This window comes from Erithacus rubecula, assembly GCF_903797595.1.
Source record: "Erithacus rubecula genome assembly, chromosome: 12".
NCBI classification, from domain to species: Eukaryota; Metazoa; Chordata; class Aves; order Passeriformes; family Muscicapidae; genus Erithacus; species Erithacus rubecula.
The window spans coordinates 13,052,008-13,073,684 of record NC_136664.1 but is presented as its reverse complement, the minus strand read 5'-3'; the positions used below and the strand labels follow the sequence as shown (position 1 = coordinate 13,073,684).

The following is a 21,677-nucleotide window of genomic DNA, read 5'->3' as shown; positions in this document are numbered from 1 at the left end:
TCCCCGACACGTCCGCTACCACTCGCATTGACAAAGATTCTCTTCCTGCTCCAGGTGGAAGCGCTGTTCCCTGCTCATGTCTGTGTCTGTTTTGTAACACAAATCCCATTTACATTCGTGGTTCAGGTTAGCACATACAGGCAGTCTGCATAAAGCCCAATATCCTTCCAAAGCCTTTAGGGCTGGTCAGTCACACCTGGAAGAGATTTATCTGCACTGTCATGTGGATCATGTCACCAAAATGAGATACAAAATTCAGACAGTTGCTTTAGTAACAACCAAAAGACGTGAAGACAAGAAACTGAGCAAGAGCATCAATGTGTCAAACTTTGAGCTAAAGCAAAAAGCAGAAGTTGGCTGTGTTTTTTCCATTTGCCAGGTAATCTTTTAATGACAAATATAAAGACTGAAAACATCTCACTCCGACTGCCTTTTTTTTTTTAGACAAATGGTCTGCTTTTATAATTACAAATATTGTGTAATACAATACCTTCTTTGTACTGCAAACCAACAAATACAAGGATGCAATCAATTTTCTAAGCATCTCTAAATTTGTAATGTGAATTACTGTTTTTTTTTTTTTTTTTAATTCGGAACATTCTTAGTAATTGTTCATTTTTGTTAGAAGGTAACTCAAAGTACAACAACATCTAGATCTGTTTTTAAAGGAGCTGTCTTTCCTGACACATCTTTGAACATAAGCACTCCTTTCGTGTTCAGTACATTCACAAATAGCTCAATTAAGAACAGTATCACCAATGAATTGACTACTGGAAAGAGACAAAATTTACCAAACATACAGAAATATAAGTTTTACCATAGCAATTATGCATATCAAAAGATGACACCTGTAATTAATTTTAAAAAGATACAAAAAAGAGAAAAACCTGAATTACAGAAAAGAAAGTCATATTTATTTAATGAAAAACTAGAAGTTAATAAAAATTAGCAAATACACAAAAAATATACACAAACAGCAGCAATACTATGTAGTGACTTACAAAGGGGGGGTGGGGAGGAGGGGAGGCAGCGGCCAGAGACCAGACCGCTCAACATGGCTTGTCAGTCAAAGGGGGAGGAAAAAAACACAAACAAAAACACGAAACAGTATCCTTTTCAACAGTACAATCAATCTACAAACAAGTTTTTAGAATTATTTTACAACATTTCCTGTAGAATCAATTCTTAATACAAAAGATGCCCATTTTGGGTGTATATATATTTTCAGTGGTTTACTGTTGACTTATTTTAAATATATTAGTTACTACATGCAACTGCTTCCTGTAATTTAACAGCCTTTCCGTTTATTTACCTTCATTTATGTCTACCCTCCATCTACCAAATAATTTGTCTGACAGTCAAAGATGGTTACCCTATTTCTGCTAAATTAAATGCAATGGTTTTAAACACTGGCCTGAAGAGGTTCGATTGCCGTTTCAACACATGGATATAGTTACGTTGATGCCTAAATTGCCATTTTCTGCGAAGAGCTGTGCAATGCTGGTGTCAAAGACTAGACAGTCACTATTCATAATGGCTGTTGCAATTCCCTCATGAATGGATCGAGGAGTAGCTTCCCAAGTCAATCGCCGCCTATGCCCGTTTAGCTCGAGTCGATAAGCAAAGTTTTCTGCTTGCTTGCGTGTTCCTATCAGCTGTACAATTGCAAAGAACTGCTGGTGACCATCATATTTTTCCTGTTTCTCCAACACTAGCATGAAATGAAAGCCAAAACAAGACTGCATCATAACCCAGTCAACAGCACCAGGAAGATTAATGTCCGTGGCCAGGAACACTATATCTTCTCCCTGCAGCGTTGTAATAGACTTATGCTGATGCATCAGGTGCGGCATTACAGCATCCAGAGAGCCTTGCCATTTACACGAAGCACCGGGACAGGGACAGGAGTAAGGCCTAAACTCACACAGCTCCTCGTGGTCTGCTTTTTCTGTGTGCGGCAAAGTTATCTCGCAGCCGGAAGAGGCGTATTTACACGGGAATAGTACGGAATTGGCAACTTTCTCCATAGCCAGGTTACGGATGGAGCCCAGCGGGCCTCGGCAAGTGGGGCAGCACGTGAGTTTGGGGCGACAGTTGCTACAGACCAGATGGCCACTCTGACACTGCAGGATGGGTGGCAGCACATAGTCAAAGCACACGGGACACTCGAAGAGACTGGCCAGGTCATTGTTGGAAGCTGTGGTGCCCGTCAGCGCGGGCACCCTCTGCGATGGCGTGCACTTGGAGGTACCTGTGGGTAGTGCTGTGGCGGTCTGACGGCTCATTTCTGCAACACAACAGAGAACACACAGGTCACATCTAAACACAACTCACTGCTCTGCACACTGCATTTCCTGACCCACAGAGAAGTTTCAAGAGGCAATAAGATACAAACGAAAGCAAGCCCCCCCCCATGTAACACAAACTGCATATATGCCATGTGTAGATCAGTTGTACACATATGGTACAGACACTTGCATGACATGGAAAATGAACAAGTGAAGAAGTTCTAAAGTGGCATTTACCTACTGGAAACTGCAAGGCAGAGGAATAAAGACATGATAAAAACATTTGTTATTGCTGGTTTATTTTTTCAATATTGCATTTCTGAAATGCTTCATCCAGACCACTTGTGTGTATCAACTCTGTGTTCAGTTGACTCGGTGATACACTGTGTGTATCAATCCTTAGCTGCTGTGTATGACAAACGAAGCATTTTTAATGGGAAAAAAAAAAAAACTATCTTCTGGATGTGACTTTCTCAGTAATCATATTTACAGTGCAATTAAAAAAAAAAAAAAGTTGAAAACACAGCTCAGACAATTACTATCCTGTTTTTCTCCCCAGGATAGGACAGTGACTCTTCATTTTCATTACTCTGCTACTGAGGCCCATGGCATGTAAAGCACTGCTTCAGCTTCCTTAACCAAACCATTTGTGAGGATACCAGAAAAAAGACCCCACAGCAATTACTTTGTTTAGTTTCCCAAATAAGACTACAAATTCAAACTTCACTTGTTAAATTTGAGAATTCATTTTACCATGTAAATACTGAGACATTTGCAGTCCCTTGGAAAGGCCTTCTTGATGAAGTCCTATTCAGTGCAGCTCCCCCTGATGTTCTGTCCTCTCCAATGTCCCCAGAGAAAGGTGACAGCTGTCTGACCAAACAACTTGCTCGAGCATTCCACAGATGTGGAACGAGTACCAACCATATTTATTAACATGTTATGTTTTCCTGTACTCCTAACTCCTCTTCCTTGTGGAAAAGGAATTGTTAGCACTATCTGAAAAAAATAAACACAGTTTTGAAGAAATAAACCATACCTTTGTAGGTAAAGGGCAGTTAAATAAAATGTTATCCAAAATTGGCTTCTGTTACACAGTACAATTCTCAGCCACCCTAAGTGCCTCTCTGCGAGTACAACCAGCTCTGGATCTGTCACGTACGTATAAAGCTCTCAAAATAAACCTCATCTTTAATCTCCTTGCTATTTGACATGGGAATATTAGGCAATAGGCAAGCTTCCCATATTTAGCATCATTTCACCCACAAACTTACTCATACTTGGACCAGACAGCTCAGAGCAGCATACTGTGCATGCTTTTGCAAGACATGCACTGTTCAGGGCACAACACAGAGGAACTAAGAGATTCCAACTTCAAAATTACTTAGTCCTCGACATTCAAAAAGTAATGTGAGACAAACAAGTCCAAATTCCTCTACAGAAGTACTTCTCCCCAGAGCTAGAAAAGTATGAGTGTCTAAGATTTGATACTCAGTCAGTGATTTTATGATTCTCACAAACTCACTGACAGCATCTTCTCAACCCACCAAACTCTCTTACTCCATCTCAGGCTTGGTGGTCTAGAAATACCCAATTCCCATGCTTGAGAAAAACACCCATGCAGCAGTGTTCAGTGCTGGGCCATAAGTGATACTGTAGAAATATGACAAGAATGTTTGTGTCTTTTTGCTGTACCTTCCCACTGTGAGGCACTCCAGCTTAGTTGAGAAGTTTAGGATGTCTGTGACAAATCAAGCATGTGTCCTGGGGAAGGGATGCTGCACCAGTGAGGGGACTGGAGCAGCAAGGCCTCTGCCAGCTGCACTGCTCTGTGTCCCCAGCAGCTGCAGGTGTGGGGCACCATGCACTGTGCTCCAGAACAAACCAGGACAGGGGAGAACCAATGCTGATCACACTGTTCACTCGGGAAGAGCTTGGAAATAACAAGCATATTCATATGTAAAATTCTGGAAGTATTTCCCTTCAAACACTGCAAACACATGAATTTCAGAAAACTCTGTGTGTGTTTCCTCTTGCCTGACCCTGCATGTCCTGATGCAGGGATCCCCCGTAACCTGCAGATAATGCTGGTGAAAACCACTGCGTCAGACCAGTTCCCTGGGCAGCCTGACGAGCTGGGTGAGCTCTGCTGTCTTTAATTACACCTCACTGAGCCCATGCAACAGTTAAATGAAGCAACCTACAAACTTTGTGAAAGACCTTGTGCACAGATGCACTTCTCACTTGAGCCTTCCAAGGTACGGAGGCACTGGAGAACAGAACTGTGTTACCAGTGCTCCTTGTGAGCAGCCTTCACACACACACCTTCCACAGCTCACAGCAGCACGGAATGGAAACGAGCAAGAGCCTCTGAACCAGACCACTGAGATTAGCGTGAAGGAAAGACACTGGCTAAGGATATAAACTGCAATCTACCAAGCCTAAACCTGCCCGAAGCCTACATTTTCTTCACTCTTGTTAACACAAAAGTGAATAATACATCTTTTATGGCTATCTCAAAGTTAGAAATTAATCACAAGTAGAAGTTTTAACAGTGGAATACATTTAACCCACCAAACTATGAAAAACATACAATTACAAACCAAAAACAACTACAGAACTAGAGATAAAGTTTAATGTTTCAAACCTCTTACTACAGGTAAAAACACCTATATGCAATATTTGTTATTCATTATCTGTATTTGCACACACGAGGAACAAGTTTCTAAGCAACAGCGACGAACTGAGGAACACCAACTTGTCATTTTCAAGAGTATTGGGTCTTTAACTCCAATTATCAAAAAGACCGAACATACTCGAAAACATTTACACAACGGTAGGAATGAAGAGGGGAAAACGCATCTTAAGATTTCCTAGTTCTAAATCAAGAAAAGCTGTTCTTGGTAACACAGAACGCACCGACCTGTTGCTAAAAGCATTCTCGACACTGTTCTGGGAAAGGTGACATGCACAGGCACCGACACCTCCCGCGGGACACAGCGGCTCCCACAAGCCCAGCTTTCAATACTGCGCAGAAGGCAATTTAAACGGCGCTACCTTTCCCCTTGCAGGTTTTACTCCCCGGCAAGCACGCAGACCAGACGCCCTTCCAGGAGTAGGGCCCGCTGGAGGCAGCTCTGCCCGTCATGGGGCGCGGAGGAGCTCATGGCGTGTCCGCGCAGCACAGGCGGGCTCGGGGCGCGGGCCGGGCCGTGACCGCGCCGCAAGCCCCCGGCGGGCCCCGCGCCGCGCCCGGATGGCACCGCCCCGGGCGGGGCCCACCGCCCCCATGCGGGCCGCGCTCCGGCCCCGCGCCCCAAAATGGTTCCCCGAGCTTCCCCGGCACTGCCGGCCCGGGACGGCCCCGCCCCGCCCCGCCCGCCGCTGCCGCCGGGGGAGGACGCGGCTCGCCCCGCCCTTCCCGCGGAACCGGAGTCCGGCCCCGCCCCACGCGGGACCGCGATCCGGCCCCGCACAGCGGCCGGCCGAGCCTCGCACGTGCGCACGGAGAAAGCTCTCCGCTCCCCGAAACAACTGCCTGGAAAGAGCTACAGCTTCCATTCAAAACTCTTACCAGACATGAAAATCACTTCTTCCTACCTATTTCAAGGATATTCCTCAGATGAGCATTTTTCACTGTGGATCTGTAAAGTCTATTCAACAGGAATTTTCTCCATTTAATAATATTCGATTTAGCATAATCTCGAGGAAATGACCACAGAACTAGAACAATTTGGTGTATTTAGCTACTTGGACCATTAAAAAATTAGAACACTTAAAAGGATAAAGCAGTTGGAAACCAAGTCAACACGCTTGCATGATGCACACACTTTGCTCAGAAAAGCCTGGACACTATGGAACACTGCTATAATGATGGTAAGATCATGGAAGTACAAGTTTCAGTGGAGACAGCAGAACAAACACTGAAATAAACTGTTGTGGTCACATAAAAAGTAAGGCTACAATATCTGAGTAAAAGAAATTATCTTTAAAAACGCTTTCCTACTATCTGAAATCCACATCCTTTTCAAGAAGACTTGTATCAGCACTGTAATACCTGCAAATGCTGCCCAATTGCTATAAAAAACCCCTGCCCAATCCATACAAGGCTTCCTTCAGTCTCACTCACAAACGTGCAATATCCCACCAGGAAAGAGTCAAGAAAGTTTACAAGCAGAACAGAAAAGCTGAAGAAAAACTGCACAGAAGCAACATTTGAGAAACTAAGAGCGTGCTGTGAGGTGCGTGTAACACGCCTAGGCAGCCTCTCGAGTGACAGCTCTGGGTGTCCCCAGGGCACACGCACAGCCCCCGGACACCTTCCAGCTGCCGCTGCCATGCGCTTTGTTCCGCTCAGCACAGTGCCCGGGACACAGAACCCGCACACAGAACACAAATACTGGGGGAATGGAAGACACAACCAACCCACTGGTTAAAAAGCTCTGCTGAGGCACAGGCACACAAGCAGTTTGAAGAAGCTGAAAAAGATGGTGTGCCTCATGTGCCAGGGAATGAACATCAGTAAATAGGACTGGACTGATACTCCTCCAGCTTCTCACCTTACCAAGGTGTTAGCTCCAGACACATTCTAGAAATCACATTTGTGCTTTACTGTAATACAGGGCACCTTTGACAAATTCAGCTTAGCATCATCCACTACTCTCATACCAAATCTGCTTTAATATCCTCACCCATATCAAATAGATTAGACTTGAGTTTAGCATTTGAGTTTGCTTTTAAAAGGGAAACTGAACACTAGTTTGGGGGGGGAAAAAACACACAAAAGTTCTGTATAGTCATCCTAATAGTTGGAAGAGGAAAAGTTTCATATAAGAGTGATAATTTATCACTATTGTCTGTATGTGATGCAATAAAGTATTTTTTTCTATAGCATTTCAAAACTGAGTTCAGGGGCTTGGATTCAAAATGCACTTCAATACATTATAACCACCAACAAAGTAATAGAAAATCTTTTAACTTTTTCAACTGTACAATCATATTTGAGACTAAGACTCTTTTACACAGAGTACACAGTTAGAGAGGACTGGAAATGAGAACAGGATGTTGTGAAAAACACTGACAAGTTACTTTTTTCAATGTGACACAAGCCAAAGAATGTCAAAACCCAAAAGTTAAATGAAAGGTTGAAAAAGTTGAAAATACTAGTTAAACATAAAATGTGTCAGAGAAAAGCTTGCCAATATTTTTGAATAAACTAGTATGTTAAATTTAATTTTATTTAAAAGACCTTTTAGGGCCCAAGGTTTTTCCTTTTACAGTCTATCAGTTTCTCTTTCCCAGCTGTTGGGAGATGTTGGATCCCAAGGGCCTGGCATGGTTAGGATCAAATGCAGGCCTGGACTCACGTGCACTCCTGCTCAGACACAGCCTCTGGACCTGCTGGCCTACTTCAAACTCTTGGAAGACAGTTCATGACATAAATTATCAATCAGCTATATAATACAATTTAGTCTCTATACACTCTGGTTTTGACAAATGAATTAGGATTTTTTTCAACCCTTCCAGACACTGTTTTCTTTGGTGCCCTTCACTATGCTATTTGTTATTTCAGACACCTCAGGGCTTCTCTTTTCCTGCCTAACAAGCAAAAGCCAGAACAATCCAATGTAACAGAATACTATAAAATGAAACCAACATAAATACACAAAATTGAGCCGAGAACTCTTGATGATTTCCTTTGCCAAAATGTCCTCTGTCCAGTTCATCTCTATTTCATACACAATTACAGCATTTCCTGCTACCTTGCAGTGACCCAGTCTGCCTGAAACTGCAGGTAGTCTTTTTCTTGCACCACAAGACATTCCCTACCAACCCCATTTTCCAGCCACCAGGAAGGGAAATCCCAATACAGTTATATAACCATGGAATTATCTTTGTGGCCACGACTGCAATGAGCCCCCATGCCCCATGTGTCCCACACAATCCCCAATGGCCATGGCAGTGCCCATCGAGGCTTCCCCGAGTTCAGCACACCCTGTGTGACACATGCAGACACAAACACAGAAATCACCCACCAAATCAGACTCATCTATTTCTAACTAAATGCAAAAACTTGACTTTGCTCAGTGCTGTTTGACTTCTGCTCATGGCTGTCACTCACTATTTCCCCTGTGGAGATATGCTGGAATACTCAACTTTAGCCCAGGAGAGATTTTTCCCTAGCTGTTGAAGATTTTCTTTCCAACAACTTTATAAGGTAAGATTAGGAGGGAACAGTGTCTTGTCGAAGTCATACAATGACCACATCAAAATCACATTATTAACCAACTACTATGAGTGAAGTGTTCAATTTTAAATGCAACAGAGAACTTCATCAATCCCAACAAGTGAATAACCTGTTCTCCAGTCAAGCAGAGCTTCAAGCACATCCACCATTGCACAGAACACAGGAGCCCATGCTGCTATGAGACTCCAGCCTTTTCCAGGAAGGCAAGCTGAAAAACAAAACTCTGCGAGAAAAACCTGATAAACCCCCAAATTTCATTCTGAAGGAAAACTAAAAATGTCTGATCAATAGCCAAAACCTGAATATGGACCACTCACTCTGTACTCTATAGGTGGAGAAGATGACAGCTTTCACACTTTTCATGTAGAATTAAATAAAAAAAACAGTTTTCCTTGTAAATTCACAATTCATAAAGCAAAACAGAACATTTATCTCTCCTGTTTTTTGAGCTTGGAAGGAAAGGGAGGAGGTCAGAAAGCAAAAGCTGCAGGAACTATCAAAGAAATTCCTGAAAATTTAAGCTATATTAAAATTAACTAATCAAATACCATTGTGAAAAAGGAAAATGCAGTAATACATTAAATGAATTGGTACAAGCAACAAAATAAAAATTATTGATATTTGTTAATCTAATGTAATAAAAGGGAGTTAAGCCGCAAACTAGGTAGTGAAACTATATGCAGCTAAACAAAAATACAGGGAAAAGCCACTCTTTAAATACAAATAAAAACTAAACACTTGCATTAAAAAGATCATGGACACTCCCACATTGGACTTGACCATATTTTTCCTTTTTAAAAACAAGCAAATAACTTGTCTTGCTTTGACACTGCCAAATCCCACCTAGAAGAGAGGTGTGAAGATTGTGAAAGAGAAGCACTGCTCCAGGCTTTATCCTGCACACCCTGCACTGCACCTGGTGGTGCTGTCTGACAAGAGCTTCTCTTCCCTCCTTCCCCAGCTCTGTCATCCCCAGTGCCAGGATCAGCAGGCAGCAAATGGCCAGAGCCCTCCTTGCCACAGGACACCCAGAGCTGCCCCCACACAGACCCTGCAGCACCATAAACCATGGGATGGACCCAACCTGCCACCTTTGCCCCAAGAACCTTGAGAAACCCAAGGGAGCATGCCTGTCTGCAGCCTGCTGTGGTATCTGCACCAGTCTTGAAATTAAGATGGCAGAACCCACAGAATCGAAGAAAATAATGAAAACTTCATATGAAAATACAGATAACTCTATGGAAACTAAGTAGCATATGAAAGATTTTTATTTTATTTTCAGTAGTATCTAGTTTCTGTTCACCATGCACAGAGCACACTGAATTGAGCTATATCAGAATCATCCTTCTACAATTCAGCCCAGTAATATCTATAAACACAGGGAGACAGCTACATTTTTAAAAGTTCTGGACATACAGTGCTGCAATAAAAAGTAAGTCAGGCACACAGAAGGATCAGTTACAGAATGAACTAGTAAGAGCAGGAGAGAAAAGCAAGGTATTTTTCATGCTGTAACACATACTGCCATTCAGAAGTCTCTAAACAGGAAGCACTCAATTGTTCTATAAGCATCATAGATAGGCTCTGTATACAATTACACTCTATTAGATTTTTTTAAAAAGGGAAAAAAGAGAAAAAAGAATCAACCCCCTCTGTAAACATTAACAGCAAATCCTACCACGTGTGACAATTTGAGGACTGTGTTTCTTTCCTCAGTCTGATTTTGCAAACCCTATACTCTTCAGTGCATGCTGTAATTGCCACTCAATATTGCATCACCATTCCAGTGTCTGTGGCAGACACAGGGAGGAGGGTGTGGCGTGGAAGCACCTACCTTAATTCAGTAAGGCTCAGCTAAAAGAAGTACCTGTACTTTGATGTGTCTTCACTTACTAAGTCTTTCTGTGATAACTATTCCAATACAAATTCAAGGCCTACTTAATGCTCAGTATTTTTCCTGCATAACTTAACAGTAGAAGGGAGCAGACCATCAAAATAACCAGACCTGATCAAGGAGACCTACAAATACAGACTGCCCTATGGGAGTCTGACCCGTGACACAGAAAGCCCCTCTGCAGGAAGTCAGGACAGGATGATGCACATTGACTGCTTTTATAAAGATGTCTCCATCTTCTTCATTGCTTATGTTTGTACATACTTCCATTTTAAATAATCATTTCTTCACTTGTTCTGTATTCCTGTATAGAGTCCTGATGACAGTGGAGCCTGTGTAAAGTATGGCAATCTAAACTCAGGAGGGCAGATATGTAGGGAGGGCTGAGAGAATCAAGATACTTATTCCAGAGTACAGACCTTGATGTCACAAGATATGTCAGGTATGGATCCTACATAAATACATCCAGCATCACAGAACACACTCGAGTGGCACTGGAAGGCTAACACTTCAGAAATTACTAATTTTTCAGACCCTCTAGTACTAAACTACACACAATCTCTAGTCAATCGGAGTGAGAATTTTTACAAATCTGTTTTTTTAGAAATTAATTTAATCTTCAAAAGCAAGAACTTTTGCAAGAATGTCCAAAAATGTATTTATTTTATCCAAGACACACACCACAAAGAGAATAAAACAGACAACAAGTAAAAGTAAAGGATCGAGTCTGTATTCTTAGAACATTTCTGAATTTTGGAAATAAAATTTTCCTACTCTGCATACTAATTCAAATGGAAAGCCATGGCAAGCTAAGGTGAGCCACAGGGTTTTGTATTCTGTTGATATACTGCAGGCAGAAAGCAGAAATCACTGAACTTAGACTCTAAGCAATGGAAGACAAGTACAAAATTGCAATGGGATTTCTGCATTTCTGATGATTCCACACTTTTCAGTACTTCACTTCTTTGAACACCCGTTTTCTGCATGCCTCGGCTCCTGTCAACTCTGCAGCCAAGCCTGGTTACAATGCAGCAGAGAGCAACAGTTTTACAGCTTCTCATCCAACCCCGAGGTTTAAAATGTAGCTTTAACTCAGAAATAAGAGCAGTCTCCAGAAAGTGTCCAACCTGAGCACACACCAGAGACGGGTGGGGCTGCTGACGTCACAGCCCACCATGCTGCATGAAAACACTGAGCATTCCTCAAACCTTCAAAAAAACAGCCAACCAAACCCAGGATCAGTGGTGCAGAGCACAAGTCTGTGGCAGGGGAGATCTAGTTCCTGTTTTGTCACGAGCTTCTGAGTCACCACAGGCAAATACTTCTGCCTTTTACAGGTTTTTAACTACCACGAGTAGCTGTGAGTCTCACCATTAATGCAAAAAGGAATGAAATTACTTGATAAGGATACCAAGTTAACCCTGTTCGACCCTATTCAAATTTACTCCAGGTTAGTAATAACTGAATATCATTACACACTAAAAGACACTGCTAAATTATTTAACATCTCCTTTTTTACAGTCTGCAATCATCAGACTTCAATCGTTGTTTACTTTCGAACTCCTGCGCACATATGGGTAACTGCCCTCTACTCATTCCAGTATTTTGTACATCAAAGAGACAAATTATGGAGACATTGGCAACACCCTTCTCACTAGTTCTATTGTATCTAATATGAAGGGCCTCCTGAGTTTAGGAGAAGTAAAGTAACCTTTCTTTAGAGGGATCCTTGTATTATCAGAAAAAATTCCCTCAGCCTTTTTTGTGAAGCTCCAGTGCCCAGATTTTCAAGCAAGTTATTTAAATTCAGGAGAAAAAAAAAAAGCTCTTGGGCAAGAGAATTACATGTTCTTTTACTGCCATTAAATTCTGATCAGGTACATCTCAAATGCCAAGTAAAATGTACACACTATTTCACTTATTTGTATTGTTTGGGAATTGCTTCATGGCATACAAAATTAAAATTCTCTCATAATCACTCTGAAGTCAAGGCTGAGTCTGAATCAGAAATTAAAACACAAGATACTATGAATGGTTTGGAAATGACAGGAGTAGACATTTTTCTGTTACTTCATGTTCTCTTTATCTGCACTTTCTAAATTCAAGATCTATCACTGTCTTTCTCTGCAAAATATTGTCCTCTCTTCTGTTACATATTCAAAATCAAAACTTGAGTCTGTTGCAGTGCTGAATCTTGAACACCAGGTCTTAGCTGTGAATCACTGTCTAAAGCACAGTTGTAAAATTCAGTGCTTTTTAGCCCTTTTCTTTTACACAAGTATTAAAAAATAGATTGGGGTGGAGGATCAAGCATTCAAAAATGGGAAATAAAAATTTTAAAGTTTTATAGGCAACCTTAAGTCTACTTCCTCATATGCACGTTAAAGGACAGTTTTCAGTGAAATCCTCTTTTTTCCTACACTCAACTCCATTAGTAAATGGGCCCCTGTACATCCATGGAAGACTTATGACTGTACAAGGAACAACTTTTGCTTAAATAGAACACCTGATTTTAAAACAAAAGTGTTCAGGTCAGCAGCTGGTTTTAATATGCACAAAAAGTGCTCTTAAAATTACTACTTTACAGGTGCTGCTTTGGAAGAATGTCCATCTCAGCTTCTATTACAGAATATGTACTTTTTTATCTGTAAAATTCGACTTGACCCAGCAAAAACCCACACTCAAATTTCATAGTACACCATCAACATCTGCCAGCCAAATGATTCCCCAGTCACACCTGTGCAACCAGTCTCCAAATTACATCCTTAGTGCACTTGTGCAATCACACAGATATCGGCCACAGAGAGATGAACCCTATACAAATTAACTCCCAACTGTGTTGATACCTTCATGTACAAAAAGGGGAAATATTCCTGTAAATGAAAGTAGTTTTGTGACTCTAAAGACTTTTCTATAAATACATGTGCATATATATTTCAAAATAAACAGTCCTTCAGAAACCAAAATATCAGTTGAGCAGAGCATTTTCACAACTTTTGCAAGATGACAATTACACATGAACCTTGTAGACAGAAAGGAGCAAGACTTAAGGGTCAAATACAGGCACAAGTGATCAGCTTTAAACAGGAGAAGTTTCTCTTTTATGCCTTAAAGTGGAGCCAAACAGGTATCAACACAAAAATGCATATCAAAGCATGTTTACCACATGATTACCAAAAGAATATTAGGTAATTCAAGAAGACTAATAAATAAAACTGTAGCAGACCCATGTTGGTAAAAAAAAAAAACAAAACAAAACAAACCAAAACAAAAAATGACAGAAGGTAATGAGGTTTCAAAAAAAAAAAAAAAAAAAAAGAAAAAAAAGAAAAAAAGAGTCCATTTTTACAGAAAGGAGTTACAGCCACTACCTTTCAAAGTAGCAACATGCCATGTTTTAAAGGTTCTTAAATATTTTAATAGCACTTCTAAGAAAACTGCTCAGTTACAATATTTCTTAAGAGCTTTCACACAGCACTACAAGAAAATGGCTTATCTATGGCACAAAGAATGACCCACCAGATACAGGCTCCACACAGAGGATGCTGGAGTGTAATTTCACCATTTCCACAATAAAAAAACCAGGCTACCACCAAGCAAACGGAGTGACTGTGCTGCCTGATTTTTACCCACTGTCTTCTTTCTCTTTAAGGTAATGTATTCAACAAGAGCAGTCTTTCACCTGAGCTCTTCCCCTGGCAGCCCAGGAAGCACAAAGCCAAGGGGCAGTGGAGGCCCAGCCATCGTTTGTCAGCGCTGAGCCCGGCCGGGCAGGGACCCGCGGTGTCAGAGGGTGACACCCCCCGCGGCAGGGCTGAGCTCCTGGTCCCACGGTGCCGCCTGCCCTGGAAGGGCACCAGCAACACCTCCCCCTCCTCACAGGCGGGCAGCCTGCAGCTGAACTTGGGACTGGAACCGCTCCCTTTCACAGTCCCATGGAGGCGGCTACACTGCCAGTTAACGCTGCAGCCCAGCAGAAACTGCACCTTGGATGTGCCACAGCTTGTGTGCTGCTACATTTTCTATTGCTTCTCCTTAACACAACTAACTGCATATTCTAGGAAAAACACTAACTTTTGAAAAAAATCATAGGAAAAAAAAATTAAAACCTCACTTCAAACTAATACCTAAATTACACTTCAGTATGAAGCAACTTATACCAAGATTTACAAAACAGAAACCTTGTGTTGCAGTTGTCATCCCCTTGTAAAATATATAAGACGTATAACTACAGAGCAAACAGAAACAAAAATAAGCCTTTTAATACATGTACATTTCTAAGCTAGATGCCAATTCTAAAAATTTTATGCAATTTATTTTCAAGCTTTCTTTCCTGCAGTTTAACACCAAATTGCTTTAAAAAGCTCCTAACTCCAGTTAAAACCTTTGCACAATCCATACACTAGCAAAATTTAAAGAACAAGATACCTTCAACACACTTCATCTGAAGATGTATTTGAAAGTAATTCTGAAAGTGTGACATTTTAAATGATCCTCCTTGACAGCATTAAAAAAAAACACCCTTGAAAAGTGACTGTGGTCTTTCTTCAAAGACTAAATTACTTTTTGCTCTGTTCAGTATTACGTGAAAGAATTCTACAAAAGAACCTTAAAATATTCAAAGACTTCATGCCACTGTGCTGATTTTGCTTTGGGTAGAGTTCATTTCTTTGCAGTGTCTGGGCCAGGGCTGTGTTTTGGGTTTGTGCTGGAAGCAGTGCTGATAAATACAGATGGTTTTGCTATTGCTGAGCAGTGCTTGCACAGAGTCAAGGCCTTTCCTGCTTCTCACACCACCCAGCAGTGGGGAGGCTGGGGCTGCACACCTTGGGAGGGGACACAGCCAGCACAGGTGACCCCAGCTGACCAGAGGGACATTCCAGACCACCTGGCATCACACTCAGCACATAAAGCTGGGGGGAAGAAGAGGAAGGGGAGATGTTTGGAGTGATGGCATTTGTCTCCCCAAGTAACCACCAAGCACGATGGAGCCCTGCTTTGCTGGGGATGGCTGAACACCTGCCTTGCTCATGGGAAGGGGGGAAAGAATTCCTTGATTTGCTTTGCTTGTGTGTGCAGCTCTTCCCTTACCTGTCTTTACCTCAATCCAAGAGGATTTTTTTGCTTTTACTCATGCAATTCTCTCCTTGATCCCGCAGGTGGGAAAGTGAGAGAGAGAGTCTGTGTGGTACTGAGCTGCCAGCTGGGGTTAAACCACCCCAGCCACACAAACCACACTTCAAAGAACTTCTCTTTCACTTTTAAGGAGTGGATGAGTAATTTTTTAAGCAGCCAAAGTTATCATTACACTCTCCCTGTTTTTCTTCATGTCCAGCAAGGTCATGAATTGTTACAAGAAAAGATAAAAACATGTTTCTGGATAAGGCAGACCAAAAGGGAAAAGGTCAGCAACCGTCTATAGAGCAATTTACTGTTCTTATATCAACTGCCCTGGAATATATCCATGGTGATTTTATAATTAATTTTCCAGGTGCAAGAGGACAAATACAGATTTTATCATTTAAGTAACATTTTACTTCCTCCCTGAAAACATAGCCAACCTCACTTTTCATATTCAGCTTCTATAAAGGATAACAAGTTAAAATCAGAAGTGGACCATTTGGTTAGCTGTAATTATCTAGCACTTTATCTGATTAAAATACTGTGGAATTAGTAACCAAATCTCTCATTATTCCTATGATAACACAAAGAATCATCATTTTATACTGTCACATATTATAATAGCTGTCCTGGCCATTACAGAAGCATGGTATGCAGTTTGGATCAGAATTAGAATCTCTTTCTCTAGGGGCACAAAACTTATAGACTATTAAATGGGGCATTAACGCTGGCTTTTGTCTTCCTTTACTCCATTGTAAAGTTAATAGCTGAACATACCCTAGCATATCAAAGAAACCCAAGTCACTGACTTAGGAAGGTTTTTGCTTACAATGCATTTAAGTGCTAACAGCAAAACCTCAGGTAAACCTGAAGTCACAACTCATGGTAACAGTATTTATGCATATCTCCCAATTTCTAGCCCACAATGCGATACTGTACACAGAAAACGCACATCAAAATTACATTTTTATCATGACATTGAACATTTAGGAAAGGAACAGTGCATACACTTTGAAAAAGAGTAACCTACTTACAACAAATTTTTTTACTAGTGAAAAATTCTTATTAATGAAAACATTTTATTAAGGCAACAACTTGTCTTTGTTGTGTATTTTGTCAAAGTTAAAAAAAAAAAAAACAAAAAAACCCCCCAAAATTTCATACTTTCTTTTTTAATTACAAATAGCTTTCACTTTTTAAAATGCTGATTTCCCTCCAAAAACCAAAGAAACAGAAAAGCAAAAAAATCCAGCAGAAATCATCTACATCTACAATGTTCATGACATTTAAGACTGAAAACTCCGGAGCTGAGATCCTGAGCTTCAGGCAGCACGTGATGGCTGAGATGAACTAGAGCCTGCCAGCATCCTCACTTCAGTGCTGCTGCTTCCTGCAGCAGGTAGCACCAACAGCACGGAGCAGGAATTCAGGTAACCACAGCCAGCAGCTGCAAGCACAGTGCATACTCGGCACTACAACTGCAGAAATGAGTTCTTTATATGTGTGTCAAGAATTTCAAATATCATTCATTTACCCTGACTATCCTGCTTCAGTTTAGCTCCTGAAAATAAGACAATCATTAAAGCAAAAAAGACACTAATAATCCATCTGGCAAAACTCAGTCCACCTTTTAAAGCTGACAGTTACAAGACTAAAAGCACTACTACAGAAGAAAAATAAAGCAAAGTGATTCTAACTCAAAATTAAGAACACCATATTTCTAATAGCAGTTGTATGCATAGTCTTCTAGAATGTTGCATCTGAAGACCATAGTTCATAAAACTACTACTTGATTTCTTTGAATTTTCAGACCAAAGAGTTGCTTCTCACATGAACATGCTCATGCTCCTCTTTTCCACATTAGAGGCGGGTGTCTGACATTTGAGCAGGATTTCTTTCTCAAGTCACACTAAGCAAAAAGCAGCAACTCTACTCAAATCTAACTATGAAAAGTACTCATGCTGCTTAAAGTATTTACTTTCCTTAGTTCACACCTACTTAGCTGGAGCCACTGAATTTCTGGGCTAACTCCTCTACTATAGTCTAACTGGACTATGGCATTAAAACCTTATTAACAGAAATGGTACATTAACAGTTAAGCTACTTCATCTGGACATGCACTTTTAGGTCAAAAATGTCCATCATTTCATCAGGTTCAGAATTCTTGGGTCACAACAGATTTCTAAAATTGTATCAGTGATGGATAAGTCTAATTCTTGTGCTTTCATCTATGATTTTTCACTGCTGTGAAAAGTGCAAAGGCTGTTTAATAACATTAATTTCCATTGAAATGAATATAATTTCTAGCACTCAATTTTTACTTTAGGTATACTCCTCAAGGTTATTCTCTGCAACGAATTAATAGTCCAGAGATCCAAGCTTTACCCTAAAAACCTCTGTATTAGTGTATCGGCACTCCAATAACTCAAGTCTTCTAGAAGACCAGCTTGATTAAATCAGGGTTGAGAAGTCCCTTCCATTTTCCCTCCCCCTCTGGAATGCACCGTGCTAGTCTGACTTGAGAAGGGAGTTAAACACACAACTGAAACTATGTCCTGAGTGTGGAATATCCCATGTCCTTCATGACCTAGTCCAATTAGCTATGAGCTACCTAACAGACACTCAAGTGCCACGTTAAACAAATTAAATCATTTTATATATCTATTTAGACTGTAAGTAGCCTGCTCATTACAGAAACAAGGCAATATTCACCCAGACTGGTTGAAAAGGAGGGCACAAGGAAAATACTGGAGAAATACTGCATTAATATAAGCACAAAATAAAAGTGCCACCAGCTCACCACTGGAAAAGAAACTTGGTTCTTCTCCTGAAGAAATACTTAAGATGCCTTGCCTTTCACCACAAACGCTGTTGTCCTTTTAAAACCGTGGAGAAGGGGAAAGCACGAAGGTCCCCAGCTCTTTAATCTTTAAGGGGAAGCCGCAGGACGGGCAAAAATCTCCTTCCCTCTTTGCTCTCACCGGATCAGGTAAGAGCCAGCAGCCCACCCGGTAATGTCAGCGAGGGGCGCCCAGCGGCCCATTTACCCCGGCAGCCGTTCCCGCGGGGCCGGGCCGCCTCCCCGGCCGCGCCGAGCCCGCGGCGCTCCCCGAGCACAAAGCGCGGCGGGGCCGAGGCCGAGCCCACAAAGGGGCAGCCCCGGGCCGGGCGGCGCAGGCCCCGGGCCGGGCCGTGCCGCCGCCTCCGCCTGCACACAATGGCCCGGCGGAAGGGCTCGGGCCGCCGCTCCCCGCAGGCCCCGCCGCGCCCCGCTCCCCCGAGCCGCGGCCGCCGCACAGCACCGCCCGCCCGGGCCGCGCTTAGGCCGCGCCGGGGCCTTGTCCCGAGGCCGCCCCGCCACCGCGTCGGGGCCTCCGGCGGGCGGCGGCGGAGCCCCGGCGGGGGCTGAGGGCCGCGCCGGGCGAGCCGCTCCCGCCTCCCCTCGCGCTCCCCACGGCGCTCACCTGTGGGCGCCGGGCAGGGCGGGACCCGCTGAGGCGGCCTTGGCTCCCCCGATGGCGGCTCCGTGCGGGCCGACTGCGCTGCGCCGCTCCGGCCGAGACGCTCCGTGCGCGGCCTGAGCCCACCGCGCGCTCCCCGCCTCCCTCGCTCGCTCCCCGCGCCGCGGGCACGCGCCGGCTGCGCCCGAGCGATCCTGCCGCCGCCTCCGCGCGCGCGCGCTCCACGGGCGCGCTCCCGCCAGCGCCCCCCCTCCCGCGCACGCGCACCGCGCCGCCCCGCGCGCGGCCGGGAACAAAGGCCGCGCTGCGCTGCGCGCTGCCCCGAGCGCTGCCGAGCCCGGCCCGGCGCGGAGCCCGGCCCGGCGCGGAGCCCCGAGCGCTGCCGAGCCCGGCCCGGCCCGGCGCGGAGCCCCGCTCTCACCTGGGCCGCCCCGCGGCCGCGCCGGCCCCTCTCAGCCCCTCTCAGCCCCGAGCCCCGCCGTGCCCGGGCGGGAGCGCCCCTGCGCCGGCAGCGAGGGTCGGGCCGCGCGGCATCCGCACGCTCCGCGCCTGGCGCCACGCGGGGACTGTCACGAGGGCTCGGGATTGTGTTCTAAAAAATGAAAGGGGCCTCTCGCAGAGAGACCGGGAACGTCCAGCACCGGGGCATTCTGATGGTTCTAATGGACTGCTAAAAACCCCTCCTCCAGTCTCTGTATTCAAAGACTTCGCCTAATTCAGGTTAGGTCCCCATGCAGCAATGCCCTAAATACAAATGTAACTTTCAGCACATAAATTGGATGAAATAAATGTAATTACCATTGTGCTTGCATCTGCTTTGTTGGATTAGGACCATGCTCATCTACTGAAGCTATTCAGAGGTTTGCCAGAGGAGAGACACTGTTTATTTTGTTTTCAGTAAAATATTTAAAAATATGTATTTGCTATCTTTTTTCCATTTTTTGAATGACTGAAACATTTTCTTGGCCAGTTTAATTGATTATCCAGATGGTTCTCAAAATCCTCCTCATTCCTTTTGATGACCAGTAAAGCACTTCTTTTTGTATTACATTCCTATGTTGAATCTGCCAAGTCTCCTATTCAGAGAATTTTGTGATTAATTTTAAGGCAGATTCTCAGAAATACATCACTATAGTCATGCAGTGCAATATGTACCAAATGCACTCTTTAAGAATCCTCCCGAGTATAGATAATATCATTTATTTATTGTCAAAAGGATGGCCAACTACAGGAGCTTAACTTCTTTGCACACAATTTCTCCCTGCACACCTTGTAGTGATGCAGTGGTTATTAAGACTTTTGCTTCAAGAATTCATGACGGGTGATACACATGGCCATGACTGCCAACTCATAGTTGGGCTGACATTGAATACTTAAAGAGATATGATTAAGTAAAATATTCTTGTCCTGGATAGAAAGGACACAATCCTGAAGCAACATATTTTCAATATTAAAGTTTTTTTCCTCACCTTCAATTTTAGTACAGAGTAGGGCTAATCATTTGATGTATTTTTAAACATATGGAGGTCTATTCACCAGTGGAAGCTTCGAAAAAAGGTACCATAGAGAACAAGGAAAAAAGCAGCTATAATAGTAGCAGTTTGTATTTTTAGAGATGAGAACCAGGATACTTATCAGTTCCGGTAATCTGTGTGGTTTTGTACAAAGTATCTCTGTGGTTAACACTTTGATCCTGGAAACACACTTTTGCTAAAAAAAGACAAGTTGGCAGTCTCACAGTCCTGTATCAGATCGATGCATTGCTGGTTGGCCACTATTCAACAACAGCATACAAACAAACACTTGCTTTTCCCTGAGTAAAACTAGTTTATTGAGCAGTGAAAGTAATCAAACTGTTTCTAAAGGGATTTTCTTCTCTGACCTTGCCACAGGAACCTCCCAATTCATTGCCACGTTCATTCCCCCTGCAATCCTCCAGCTCTCCCACCTGCCTCAGCCCCCGGTGGCTCCACAGCTCACTTCTGCCTGTGACTGCAGAGGGAACACAGCTGCTGGGCTTATCCCACTGCTCCCTCGCCCAGCTCACAGCTTCCAGCTCTTCCAGCACACCAGAGTCACCAGCAGCACCACCACTTATCTCAGTTTTCCTCCACTATGCATCATTATGTTTTGCAAGGAAGTTCCAGGAACTTCAGAGTCTTTGAGACTCATTCCTCCCTCAAACTGGGGCGTTGTTAGCCTACAGGATCATGAGTTAGTAGTGAGGGATGGCTGGAACAGACCCCGTGGCAAGGTGGTACAGCTTCATCACTGTAGGAAATGAGGCCTAAAAGGGCTCAAAGATGCATCATCTACTCCATGTTCCTGCTGCAAGGTAGGATCAGCTATGCCTTTGTTGTTCCTACCAGGTGTTTGTTTAAGCAGCTCATAAAAGTCCTCAACAGCAGAAATGTTTAAACCTCTTCTGATGTTTGTCTGTCCTTACCATTACATTGGTTCTCCTATTAAATATAAAGATATTATTCAAATCTCTCATTATAATTTCAGCTCATTCTTGAAACATTTCTATGAACACTGAAACACTTTTTTTAACTTCCCTGTTTTTGTATACTTTCCTCTTCAGTCCATTACATCAATTCCTTTCCATCTATAGATCACCACTGCAAGGCCTCTGATCATTCTTGGTTTTGTTCTCTGCATACTCT

At 43.1% G+C, this 21,677-nt stretch overlaps 1 protein-coding gene across 2 annotated transcripts; it reads right to left on the bottom strand.

Moving 5' to 3' along the window:
- Nucleotides 1-892: 892 nt before the first annotated feature.
- SIAH1 (siah E3 ubiquitin protein ligase 1) lies at nt 893-19,264 on the bottom strand. 2 transcript variants are annotated; one of them, XM_079315850.1, is made up of 2 exons: nt 19,015-19,264; nt 893-2,287 (listed from the first exon to the last, which is right to left on the bottom strand). In XM_079315850.1, exon 2 carries the CDS (start codon nt 2,283-2,285, stop codon nt 1,437-1,439), a length of 849 nt encoding a protein of 282 aa, XP_079171976.1. In that variant the 5' UTR covers nt 2,286-2,287; nt 19,015-19,264; the 3' UTR covers nt 893-1,436. The 2 variants fall into 2 exon arrangements, with proteins under 2 accessions (XP_079171976.1, XP_079171975.1); XM_079315849.1 differs by lacking the exon at nt 19,015-19,264 and adding an exon at nt 5,346-5,669.
- Between the last annotated feature and the right edge of the window lie 2,413 nt (nt 19,265-21,677).

Bases quoted from the DNA above. Each gene is read 5' to 3' on its own strand.
- SIAH1 (XM_079315849.1), bottom strand. From the start codon at position 5,436: ATGACGGGCAGAGCTGCCTCCAGCGGGCCCTACTCCTGGAAGGGCGTC. The intron at 2,288-5,345 runs GTAGCGCCGTTT...GTTGTGTTGCAG, and splicing joins TAAAACCTGCAAGGGGAAAG to AAATGAGCCGTCAGACCGCC.